Source organism: Hemiscyllium ocellatum, chromosome 6 (assembly GCF_020745735.1).
Source record: "Hemiscyllium ocellatum isolate sHemOce1 chromosome 6, sHemOce1.pat.X.cur, whole genome shotgun sequence".
NCBI classification, from domain to species: domain Eukaryota; kingdom Metazoa; phylum Chordata; class Chondrichthyes; order Orectolobiformes; family Hemiscylliidae; genus Hemiscyllium; species Hemiscyllium ocellatum.
Window position 1 is genome coordinate 28646866 of NC_083406.1, and position 13389 is coordinate 28660254.

Sequence of the window (13389 nt, forward strand, 5' to 3'; positions counted from 1 at the left end):
TCTTTCTCAAATCCAACCCTGACGGCTTCTAGGTTTTCTCTAAACTAATGGATATATCAGAATTAATACAAGCTGTAGTGCATGAGAGAAAAAAATCATGAGTTTTTTTATCAATGGTCATTGCATTCATTCGCCCTCAGTGAATACTTGGGACAATAAATTACTGTTTTGCGCATTTGTTTAAAACACAATGATAATAAAGCATTTTTCTGAAATGTAGATTTGTATCAGAGGTCTTTCCTGTATAATAGGGGCGTCGTGACATGCTTTTTTTTGAATTAGACTGGTATTGGGAGTAGTTTATGTCTGCCTTTCCACTGTATATTTAAGACGACCAGAAATGGAGTTGCAAATCCCCAGCTTGGGATTTTATGGACAATTGATTAAATATTCCAAAAAAGAGTAAACGTTGCTTGTGTTTTTACTCCAGATTTGGTAAAATACATTTTAGGTTCTTTTACCCGGTGTTGCCACTCAACTTCCTAACTGTAATGCCTTGATAATGGTGCTTTGGGAATCAACAATTGTGGCTTTTGAGGGATTACTCACAGGTTCATCTAAGGGTTATCTGCAGCTATTGTTTTTACACTTGGCTTTAAGACAGTTGGCTGGACAAAGCAATGAGTAAGGGTGTGATTAGTGATTCATTTGCATCATTGCCTCCCAGATTGTACTTAGTATTACAAATGTTTTATTTTTGTAATCACAAAATTTTAATAACACTTAAACATTAACAATCTATAAATTGCAGCCAACCTAACACTTCTTGCAATAAGTTGGTATTGTCTGTGGCTCAGTTGGTATCAACTTGTTGTAGGTTCAAAACCCACCCCCAGGACTTGAGCAGACCATCCAATGCAGTACTGAAGGAATTCTGGACTATTGAAGGTGCTGTCCTTGGATGAAATGTTAATCAAAGGTCCATGTGCACTCTCAGATGGATGTAAAAGATCTTTTGACGCTGCTTCAAAGACTCAATGTGATGGGGTTCAGGTACTCCACAATGTCCTGGCTAATAGTCATTCTTCTATACACAAAATAACTGTCCAATCATTATCACAGCGCTGTTTGTGGATGCTTCTAATGTACAAACTAGCTGCTGCATTTACTAATTTATAGTAGGAGTACTTGGGAATGTTCTGTGGTCATGAAAGGTACCATACAAATTCAAGTTTTTTTCACTTTAATTGTTCTAATTGCCAGCATGAACAGTGGAGAAAACATGGCTGTCAGGAAAATCTTCAATTTACTGGCACCATCTCCTTTATATTGTTGCATATTGGGTTGTGATTAAAGGAATGAGAAGCCAGTCACCATAATTATTATGTTCTGGGAAGAACAGCCATCTGAATCCTATGATGAAATTACCAGTGTGAATTCACTTGTATGTATCAACAATTATTAACACAAAGATAGATATGTTGGTATACAGAAAACAAAGTACTGCATATACAGAAGCCATTTGGCAAAGAAAAAGGCATATTTACATTTGAGTATAAAATGATTGAGAACTGAAAGGCAAAAAAAAAGGTGAAAGATACAAAGATAAAAGGCCAAGGGAAATATTTTGATCACCATGTTTGAATGGTCTGAAAGTACTATATAGAATTGCAGAATGTACAGCACAGAAACAAGTAATTTAATTTACATTTCCTAACTTACTTTGTCAAATTCTTTCTCCCTTGTGCATTTATTCAGCTTCCCCTTAAATGTATCCATAACATTTGTTTCAACTGTTCCTGGTGGTACTGGTTTTCACATTCTAACAACTCTCTAGATAAACAAAAGACATGCATTTTTATAGCACCTTGCATGATAATCAGATGTCTCAAAGTGCTTTACAGCTAATGGAATGCTTCTGAAGAGTAGTCACTGCTGTAATGTAGGAATCAACTCAGCTAATTTATGCACACTCAGTAATATAACAAAAATGACATAATTTTATGATAATGATGTTCATCATTGGATAAATTTTGACCAGGCCATCAGGTGACAATTCTCCTCCAAATTAGCATTTGGGAATATTTTACCTTCCTGGAAGACCAGGCTTATCCTTGATTTTACATCTCTTAAGTCAATGAGGCACTTTCTTAGCACTCACTGTTTGTGTCAAGTCCTAGAATGGGACTGAGATCACAAGTGCTACCAACTGACATCCAGGTTGTCACACATAGAGCGAAACATAATGTTTGTGATAGGGATTTCGCCCAACACTCCGGAAAAATGACCGGAGCCACACAGTACCTGTGCTGGTGATAGTCCACCATATTAAGTGGGATTACCCAAGGATTAGGGATGCTGGGTAGGTTAATCCCACTCACTGATTTGCAAGAGCTGCTGGCCTACCCATTTCTAATAGCTCTCAAATGTAGTCAACGCAACTGGGAGTGATAGCAGCTGCAGGAAATGCAACCATGAGAGCACCAGGACTGAAGGAACCTACCCGACGCCTCTCCTGACAACCTGATTCCAGGTTGATCACACTGTTTCTCCTGTCCTGGTGCCTGTAAGTAAAAGTGACATAGTTCACTTTTCAGACTCATTACATCACAACTCTTCTGCTTGCCACTGGGTGAAAATCAGCAGCAGTGGTTGGGGCCCGTTGGTGGGCATCAATTCCCCACTAAAGAATTTAATTAATGTCAGGGTGGTAAGGTGTCAGTGAATCTTCCCACCTGAACTTAACAGTGGGGAAGTGGGATAGCACAGACGTTGCTAAGTATTAGTCCCGGCTGAAATCTAGTGTTTGCTACAGCCACAATCCCAGACTCTTCTGGAATACTGCATCCAGTTCTGGTCTCCCTGTTACAAGAAGGATATTATGAAGCTTGGGAGGGTTCAGAAGAGATTTACCGGGAGGTTGCTGGGATTGGAAGGTTTGAGTTAAAACGAAAGGCTGAAGAGGCAGGGATCTTTCTCACTGGAACCTAGATCAACAACTTTATATCAGTTTATAAAATAATGAGGGGTATAGATAAGGTGAATCGTAGGTGTCTTTCCCTTCGGGTGGGGGATTTCAAGACTGGGGGCATATTTTTAAGGCGAGAGGAGAAAAATTTTAAAAAGACGTGAGGGGCAATTTTTTTTTTACAAGAGTGGTTCATGTATGGAATGAATTTCCAGACTAAGTGGCAGATTTTGGTACAGTAATAACATTGAAAAGACATTTGGATAAATGCAGGAATAAGAAATGTTTGGAGGGATATGGGCCAAGCACATGCAAGTGGGACTAGGATAGTTTGGGATTATGGTCAGCATGGACTTGTTGCACTCAAGGGTCTATTTCTGTATGACTCTATTACTCTAATTAAATCTGTGCTCACCCACCACCAGACCTGCTTCTGGAGTGCATTAAATTCCATCCAAATTTCTAACAAAGATGCTTTTCCTGAATTAGATTTATTAGAGATCATCCTATATTTGGTCTTTATAAAGATGCATGTATGCTTGAAAATATGAAAAAAAACCACAGAATGAAATAACATGCAAATAAAAACAGATAGTGAAATGTACTGAAAAGGATGGAAGTCTGAAATTAAAGCAGGAAATACTGGAAACGCATATGAGGCCTACCCATCCTAAGAAGGGGGAAACAAACCACACCTCAAACTTTGGCAGAGCTATGTCCTCAACACTGGTTAACACCCAGAGCTTCAATGCTTCTCCATCAAACGCCAACTGACCCCCTTCCACTTCCCCAGGAGCTCTGTTTTGTAAAACATGAAAATCCTTGCATTTGAATTTATTAAAACCAGTTTAGATCATAGTGCTGATTTCAAGAGAGAAAACAAAAGCAGATACTGTTTGTGAAGTTTTGATAAGAGTTTGTTTTTAGGACTGTAGAAAATCAAGGCCAATTTGGGCCATTTGAGAAACTGAAAACATGAAGAACTAAAATAAGTGAAAATAGTCAAAAACATTTTTCACAATGCTTGTGATGGTATCTTGGTTTTGCCACTTTATTGATCACTGGGTGCTGGAAAAACACTCAAAACATGACAAGTTCTGCAAAAATGACTAAACATGCCAATGTAATGGTATTTTCTACATATGAAATGCCTCTAACAATTTCCATTGAAAGTTTGCTGCTATGGGAAAACATCAATAAGAGTTCATGGGGTTTCCCACAGATGTCACTCTTAGTCAGCAAGGCTCATAAGATTACATGCTCAGTTCCCACGTCTTTGCCTGTCAGTCACATGCCATTTTATGAAAATGGTTAGATTGTACTTGTATAGCACTTCTGCTTCATTCACGGGATGTGAGTATCGCAATGCAATTAAATAAACATAGCTTCAAGATCAATTAGGGCTGGGTATGCCAGCAACACACACACACCCCATAAAGGAATTAAAAATAAACTTTGCATAGTTCTGTAAGTTCTTATTTTCATACTACAGCATCGATATAGAGGCACTGGATATTGTGCAAAAATGATTTACAAGGATGGTATTAAAAATGACAGGTTGGGACTAACAAGGAAGTCTTAACAGGCTTGGAAAGCTTTCTTTCAAAAAGAGAAACTTTACAAGCTAATGGAATATTTTTACACTAAAGGAGTTTGATAGGCTACACGTTCCACAGGATATATGTATAAGTCATTATAAATATATAAGTCTGAAAATGTGTTGCTGGAAAAGCACAGCAGGTCAGGCAGCATCCAAGGAGCAGGAGAATCGACGTTTCAGGCATGAGCCCTTTTTCAGGAATGAGGTAGTGTGCCAAGCAGGCTAAGATAAAAGGTAGGGAGGAGGGACTTAGGGGAGGGGTGTTGGAAATGCAATAGGTGGAAGGAGGTCAAGGTTAGGGTGATAGGCCGGAGAAGGGGTGGGGGCGGAGAGGTCAGGAAGAAGATTGCAGGTTAGGAAGGTGGCGCTGAGTTCGAGGGTTGGGACTGAGACAAGGTGGGGGGAGGGGAAATGAGGAAACTGGAGAAATCAGAGTTCATCCCTTGTGGTTGGAGGGTTCCTAGGCGGAAGATGAGGTGCACTTCCTCCAGCCGTCGTGTTGCTATGGTCTGGCGATGGAGGAGTCCAAGGACCTGCATGTCCTTGGTGGGGTGGGAGGGGGAATTGAAGTGTTGAGCCACGGGGTGGTTGGGTTGGTTGGTCCGGGTGTCCCAGAGGTGTTTTCTGAAACGTTCCGCACGTAGGCGGCCTGTCTCCCCAATATGGAGGAGACACGCCGCCTACTTGCAGAACATTTCAGAGAACACCTCTGGGACACCCAGTCCAACCAACCCAACCACCCCATGGCTCAACACTTCAACTCCCCTCCCACCCCACCAAGGACATGCAGGTCCTTGGACTCCTCCATCGCCAGACCATAGCAACACGACGGCTGGAGGAAGAGCACTTCATCTTCCGCCTAGGAACCCTCCAACCACATGGGATGAACTCCGATTTCTCCAGTTTCCTCATTTCCCCTCCCCCCACCTTGTCTCAGTCCCAACCCTTGAACTCAGCGCCACCTTCCTAACCTGCAATTTTCTTCCTGACCTCACCCGCCCCTACCCCCACTCCAGCCTATCACCCTAACCTTAACCTCCTTCCACCTAACGCATTTCCAACGTCCCTCCCCCAAGTCCCTCCTCCCTACCTTTTATCTTAGCCTGCTTGGCACACTCTCTTATTCCTGAGGAAGGGCTCATGCTCCTGTTTCTTGGATGTTGCCTGACCTGCTGCGCTTTTCCAGCAACACATTTTCAGCTCTGATCTCCAGCATCTGCAGTCCTCACTTTCTCCTAAATATACAAGTCACCAATAAATCCATTGAAAGTCCAGTAGAAACTAATATTAGGAAGTGAATTTACTATTACATGGAGCAGGCAAAGTGAATAGATATTCCAATGGGAAGTTTGATAAATATATGAAAGATGAAGGAATTTGAAGTTATATTTAAGTAGAGTGGGAAGTATATCATGCTGATATCCGGTCTGTAAATACAACATAATGCAGTGTAAATATATTGACATTCTTTATATCCTTCGTTTTGCTTCTATGGATAAATCTAACTTTGTTGGTTAAGAACATAAGAATATAACAAAAAGGAACAAGAGTATGCTGCTTGCTGCTCCCAGAGTCAAAAAGTGTGATGCTGGAAAAGCACAGCATGTCAGATAGTATCCAAGGTATAGGAGAGTTGATGTTTCAGGCATAAGTCTTTTATCAGGAAGGCGGAGGAGGAAGGGGGGCTGAGAGATAATTAGGGGAGTGGGGGCAGAGCTGGGGTTAAGGTAACTGGGATGGTGATAAGTAGATGCAGGTGGGAGGTAATTGTGATAGGTCTGTGGGGAGAGTGGAACGGAAAGGTGATGGACAGGTAGAACAGGTCAAGAGGGCGGTGCCAAGTTGGAGGGTCGGATCTGGGATGAGATGACCATTTGCCATTCCACATAATTCTGTCTGATCTGATGGTAGCCTCAGCCCATTTTCCTGCCTGCTCCCCATTACACCTGACTGCCTTGCAGATTAAAATCCCATTTAATTCAGCCTGAAGCACATTGAAAGATATAGCCTCCCCAACACTCTGACATGGAGACATCCAGCGATTAACAACCCCAAAATCTCAGGTCTTGAACATCCAAGCAGACTTAGTCAACCAATATTTGTTAATAGATAATGATTCTAAAATTCAATCATGTTTGTTCTAAGAATAGCTTTGAAAATAAATATGTCAAAGCATAACACCTGTGCAAAAGTGACAGTGTGGATGCACCATAGAAGCAAAACATTAAATTAGATATTAATGCGCAAACAGCAGTCAGTCAATCTAATCATATTTACCTTCTATTTTTATGAATGGATATCTTGACACATATTTGACTTGCTAAGCATTGCCTCTACATTAACATAGATAGTGTTAACCCCATCTTTGTAGAACAGTGTTAGAATAAAGAGCTGCTCTAATTAATACAATGGAAATAGAATCATTACTCTATCATAAATGTGACCTTTTTTCACAAAAGGAAGAAAAAGAATAATACCTTACACATTTTTAAAAAACTGCTGTTTATTTATGAGAAGGAAAATTTGACAGAATTGAAAATCAATGCTCTCACCACGACTCACACTTTCCACTCACACAGAATTTCACTTTAATCTTCCATCAACTGTGATGTTTATCTCTGTTGTACATGGTTTAAAAATGCTTTTAAGTGGCAAGAAACATCCTAAGTATTTGTTTGAATGATATTAGAATAATGCACCTATGTGGTGAGTTGGACCCAGAATTATTTTGCAAATATTCCTGTACTTCTCTCAAGGACAGGACAGTGAAGTCCTTGTGTATGAAGTGATAGTGAAGTCTTCAACATAAGCAGAATAAAGCCATGTTGTCTGATATTAGGCAGTACCTTCATTTGGAATTCTTTTGTCTGCAATCCAGAATTCGTGGATGACATTATCTTTGCTAGTTTTTAAAAGACGCATCTCAAAATTTTCATGCTGATTTACTTACTCCTTCATGTAGTCCTTTCATTCACCTGTGTTCACTGACCTATATTGGTTGCCAGATCGGCCATGCGTTGACTTTAAAATTTTTTGAGTTCAAATCTCTCTATACCTAATGTTCCTCCCCACCCTTCCATCCCGTTTAGCTCTGTAACCCTCTGAGATATGCAAGTTTCTTCTATTTTGGTCTCATACACATCCAAAATGATCACTTCCTCCAATGATGATTTGATGCCAGTGTTGGATTGGGGTGGACCAAGTCAGAAGTCAGATGACACCTGACGAAACAGCAGCACTCCCAAAGCTTGTGATTTCAGCACCATAACCTGGTGTTGTGTGACTTCTGATTTTGTCCACTGTTGATGCCTATGCATGCAGATGTCCAATGCCCAAGTGATTTTGCTCCCTGAAGCTGTCTGCCTCTCTATTTCTCTCTCCACCATTATAATGCTCCTTAAAACCTACCTTTTTGACTAGGGCTTTTAATAATAGTCCTAATAGATATTTGTGGCACAGCACCCAATGTTGTTTGATAACACTACTGCAAAATGCCTTGGTAAATTTAGTACATTAAAAGTGCCATACCATTGTAAGTTGGTGAACAGTAAAATTCCAACACTAACCTATAACAATAGCAGCAGCTTATCTGACATACACGTTATGACTTTGATTTGTGGTCATGTGGATTTTTTGTGAGCCTATGAATTATTGTGTTCAATAAATATTAATTTATTTTAGCAAAGACAGTAAATGCTAGCACATATATTATTACTTGCAACAAGATTGTCTTATCGGTAAATATTCTGGTTGTTGTACTACACAAGGAGATAAGCTGTTCTATAACACCACCAGCACAGAACTGTATAGTGCAAAATACAATAGCCCATTGTTAAAATGTGGCTGGGCTTAGCATGAACTTTCACTTTAAATGCTATTAAGAAATGTATCAATCATAAAAAAATCAGCAACTTGAATTTATCAAGCACATTTAAGATAGCAAAAGATTCCAAATCAATTCCAAGGAACAATTAGCCCACAAAACTTGACATTAAGCCATATTAGAGAATATGAAGATGAGTCACCAACATCTTATTTGGACATGGTCTTAAATGTTGTCTTAAGAGATGAAAAAGAGCTCCAAAGGGGAAAGATTTAGGAAGGGAATTCCAGAGTTTAAAGTATTGCCTGCTGCAGGCCTTGGTAATGCAATTCATACTCAAGAGACCAGAATTGATGGAGCAAGTAAAAAGCTAACTGCTGTGGCTAAGGAACACTTTCGGATTGGCAGCCATCAATATTAATTGCTAGCTCCAATCCAGAAGAAAGCAGCATTGATTTAGGGTCTCCTCTTCTGAAAAAAATGTGCTGCGTTTTCATTGTAGCTTCCAACTTTTGGGTTTTCTTTGTATAAGCTTACATTCATAAATCAAGTGCTAATGTGAAAGAGCGCACCACTTTAAAATGAGTTACCTGTCAGACTTTTGAACACAGTATAAAACTGAACTAATCCTATATTCCAGAGATGCTGGAAGATGTCCATAATATGAACATATTTGAAAAGGAAAGAAAACCTGTAATCCAGCCAATTTAAAATTTACTGCACTCAGAATTTTCTCAAGTTTCGAGTGCAGTGGTATCATGTCACAGTACAGTTGTGTGTTCCCTAGATTTCAGACCAGACGTCAACAGGAGCGGGGGAGGGGTGAAGATAGATGTGAACAGTGTAGGACAGGCTGAGAGGAGATTGGCTTTAGAAAGGTCTGGAAATAATTACTGCTATCGGGGAAAAGGGAATTGTCTGGAAACCTCGGCTTACCCCTCGCTCAGATTCCAGAAGCTCTGGTTTGACTCTTGCCATCGGCATCCCATCAAGCATTAGCATTATGTTCTCAAAGGTGTCTTTGCTGTTCGAGCACTGCAGAGAAAGTGAAAAATAGTTATGTGTGAGAGGGCCATTTTACTTGTACTTTTGTCTCTCGTATCACCACCCTCTCCATGCCAGCTGAAATTATTAAAACAAATGCCAGTTATTGCAAACATGCAGCTTGAACCATTAAGACTGTTCCAATACTGGATTTACAGCTTACAATGCCAGACTTTCAATAGGCTAAGTTGATGTTCTGTGGCAGGCCTCCTCGTGTCTGTGTGCCTCTTGTTCAGAGACCCAAGAGGACCTTGTCCTCATCCTGCTTTGTTTGAAATGCAAGCTCCCTTTCGGAATCCAGCCAGGGATACATGAAGAGCAAATGCCTCAGGCTACATTACTGACAGACAGTGAAGGATGAACGGATGGAACTGAGTCCCCTTGAGGGAGCATTGCTCAAAACGAAAGCAGCTGCTTCACATAAGGATGTCCATGCCACGCAGAAATGGAACAGTTACGAGCAAGAAAAAGATTTGAGAAATGGGTGATTAATGAACTGTCGGAAAAAAAGTCATACGCCATTTGTAGTGTTTTTTGCCCTCACTGCCCTATCGTAACTGATTTCATAACAAGTATTTCACAGTTCACTATGATCATTATATTCATCACTCCAATGATCCAGAGGAGAGGACGGCATTGAATAACAGCTTTTCATTGATTATATAATCCATCAAGTGATGCAAAGTCAAGTTTATGCATTCTTTTCCAACCCAAGGTCTCCTGTCGACTTCACCCATGTCATGATTTTAGTGATTATTCCTGATGAAGGGCTTATGCTCGAAACGTCGAATTCTCTATTCCTGAGATGCTGCCTAACCTGCTGTGCTTTAACCAGCAACACATTTGCAGCTGTGATCTCCAGCATCTGCAGACCTCATTTTTTACTCCATGATTTTAGTGAGCATTGTACTTATTTTGGGCAGGTTTTCTTTGCTACTCCTTCGTCATATCAGCCACCTCCAAACAGACCCCACCACCAAGGATATATTTCCCTCCCCTCCCCTATCAGCGTTCTGGAAAGACCACTCCCTCCGCGACTCCCTCATCAGATCCACACCCCCCACCAACCCAACCTCCACTGCCGGCACCTTCCCCTGCAACCACAAGAAATGCAAAACTTGTGCCCACACCTCCCCCCTCACTTCCCTCCAAGGCCCCAAGGGATCCTTCCATATCCGTCAGAAATTCACCTGCACCTCTACACACATCATTTACTGCATCTGCTGCGCCCGATGTGGCCTCCTATACATTGGGGAGACAGGGTGCCTACTTGCAGAACGTTTCAGAGAACACCTCTGGGACATCCGCGCCAACCAACCCAACCGCCCCTTGGCTGAACACTTTAACTCCCCCTCCCACTCCACCAAGGACATGCAGGTCCTTGGCTTCCTCCATCGCCAGACCATGGCAACACGACGCCTGGAGGAAGAGCGCCTCATCTTCCACCTAGGAACCCTCCAACCACAAGGAATGAATGCAGATTTCTCCAGCTTTCTCATTTCCCTTCCCCTCACCTTTTCTCAGTCCCAACCCTCAGACTCAGCACCCCCTTCTTGACCTGCAATCTTCTTCATGACCTCTCCGGCCTATCACCCTCACCTTAACCTCCTTCCACCTATCGTATTCCCAATGCCCCTCCCCCAAGTCCCTCCTCCCTACCTTTTATCTTAGCCTGCTTGGCACACCCTCCTCATTCCTGAAGAAGGGCTTATGCCCGAAATGTCGATTCTCCTGTTCCTTTGATGCTGCATGATCTGCTGCGCTTTTCCAGCAACACATTTTTAAGTTTTGCTACTCAATACCAGAGCACAGCAGAAACCAGAGTCACTCCAACTCAAGTGGCTGATGGGTTGGTTTGCGAAGAAGTATGATGCCAACAATGTGGGTTCAATTCCTGCACCAACTAAGGTTACCCTGAAGGACTCTCCTTGCCAACCTCTCCCCTCGCCTGAGCAATAGTGGCTGTCAGATTAAATCATCACCAATTGTCTCTCTCTCTAATGAAAGAGCAGCCCTGTGCTCTGGTAAGACTCTGGCGACTTGATTATGATGGCAGCAGAAATCCAAGTACCTGCACTCCCTGAATACCCTTCTTACCCTTGAATAAACCACGAAGCCATGCGATATAGAAGTTGGTCATTCTGCCCATCAAGTTTGCTCCACCATCCAATGAGACCATTGGCTGACCTGAAAATCTTCAACTTAATTTGTCTGCCTTTCCAATAACCCTCAATTCCTTTATTGTTTAGAAATTTATCTCAGCCTTTATCGTACTTATCGACCCAGCCACAACAGCTCTCTGTTGTAAATAATTTTACAGATTCACTACCCTCAGAAGAAATTCCTCGTCATCTCTGATTTAAACAAGTGGTCCTTTAGTTTGCAATTATGGTTTCTAGTCCTAAACATTGCTTCAAAGGAAACAACCTCTACCCTGTGAAGTCCCATAAGGATCATGTATGTTTCAATAAGGTCACCTGCTATTCTTTTGTCTTCCAATGAATATGCACTCAACCTCTCCTCATGAGACAGTCCCTCCATATCCAGGATCAGCCAAGTGAATCATTTCTAGTCTACCTAAAATATCTTCATATCTTTCCTTGAATAAGGGAACTAAAAGTGTTCACAATATTCCAGCTGTAGTTTGACTAATCTCTTGTATGGTTTTAGTAAAATCTCCCTACTTTTATAAGCCATTCCCTTTGATGTAAAGGTCAACATTCCATTTGCCTTCCTGAGTACCCAATCAACTTGGATGCTAACTCTCCATGGTTCATGCATGCAGACTCTCAAATCCTTCTGTTCCACTGTTTTCTGCAGTCTTTCTCCATTATCAGCTCATACATTACCACACACTTCCACATTTTATGTTCCATCTGCCTATATTTTTGCCCACTCACCTTAGCTGTCTATATCGCTCTGCAGTCTCTTAATTTCACCACGTGCCTTCCCACCTACGTTTGTGACATTTGCAAAACTTGGAGGAATGCACTGTCACCAAGTCATTAATATATTTTCTAAATAACTGTAAATAAATATTAGCAATGATCCTTGTGGCACTCCATTTGTTACAGTTTGCCATCACTGTCCTGATATCCCCCCTTCTATTGGTTAGCCAATCCTCCAATAGAAGGCAGAGCTGGGAAAGGGGTTGTGGTTTCAGGATGACAATGTGTAACTGAATTATATCTTCACTCAGACTTTAACAAAATGTTCTCTCCACTGACCTTCCAAATCAGTTTGCCACTTGTATTTTTCTATAAAAGGCTCACCATTTTCCAGTGTGGAGAACAGGATAAGAATTTCACTGACTGCTACAATATGCTATGTGTGCACATGAATATTTCCCCTGTATTCAATTTCCAGCAGTCTGCAATGGGGAAGAAACTCTGATAAAACTGGAATGTTTTCGTAATTAACTTATCATACTGTGAATCAACTATGCCCAAGTATGGTCATCTAACATACTTTCACACCAAGGATAAATAAAAACTATACAGTCATATTTACCATCAAGTGCCTCACCAACCTTAAGGAACAATCTCTCCCATTTCATCAAAACCTGCTCTTCACCCTGCATATACCCCCTATAATACTGGCATGATCAGAAACTTGTCACATACGAAAATATAGACACCATGTTCCATTTTAGACCATGTTTATACTCAGCTTTGTTCTTCCCTCTGCATGATTGATGAACTCTCATGCCAACTCATCTCAGTGATCCCCCATTAGTTTAACTCATTTACTCCTGGAATATAGCTGACAGTGGCAAGATTAGCATTTCTTGCCCATCCCAAAGTTGATGCGACTGCTTAGTTTTGCTCAGCCACCTCAGAGTGCAGTTAAAGTGTCAATCTCATTGATGCAGAACTGGAGTTACATATAGATTAGACCAGGAACAAACAGCAATGTCATTTCTCTGAGTTAGCCAGTTGTTTTTTGCAACAATCTGACAGCATCATGGTGACTTTTATTGATGCCAGTCTTTTGTTTCCAGACTTCTTGTGAATT

At 41.2% G+C, this 13389-nt stretch overlaps 1 protein-coding gene across 4 annotated transcripts in view; it reads right to left on the reverse strand.

The window, feature by feature from the left end:
- klf12b (Kruppel like factor 12b) overlaps positions 1-13389 on the reverse strand; it is a 286186-nt gene that overhangs the window by 151558 nt on the left and 121239 nt on the right. For 3 of the 4 annotated variants that reach the window (XM_060825892.1, XM_060825891.1, XM_060825890.1), the window contains exon 2: positions 9268-9366. The exons of the other annotated variant lie outside the window; for it this stretch is intronic. In XM_060825892.1, coding sequence (XP_060681875.1) covers positions 9268-9333 — 66 coding nt within the window. In that variant the 5' untranslated portion in view covers positions 9334-9366. The remainder of the gene's footprint in view (positions 1-9267; positions 9367-13389) is intronic. 4 annotated transcript variants of the gene reach the window in all.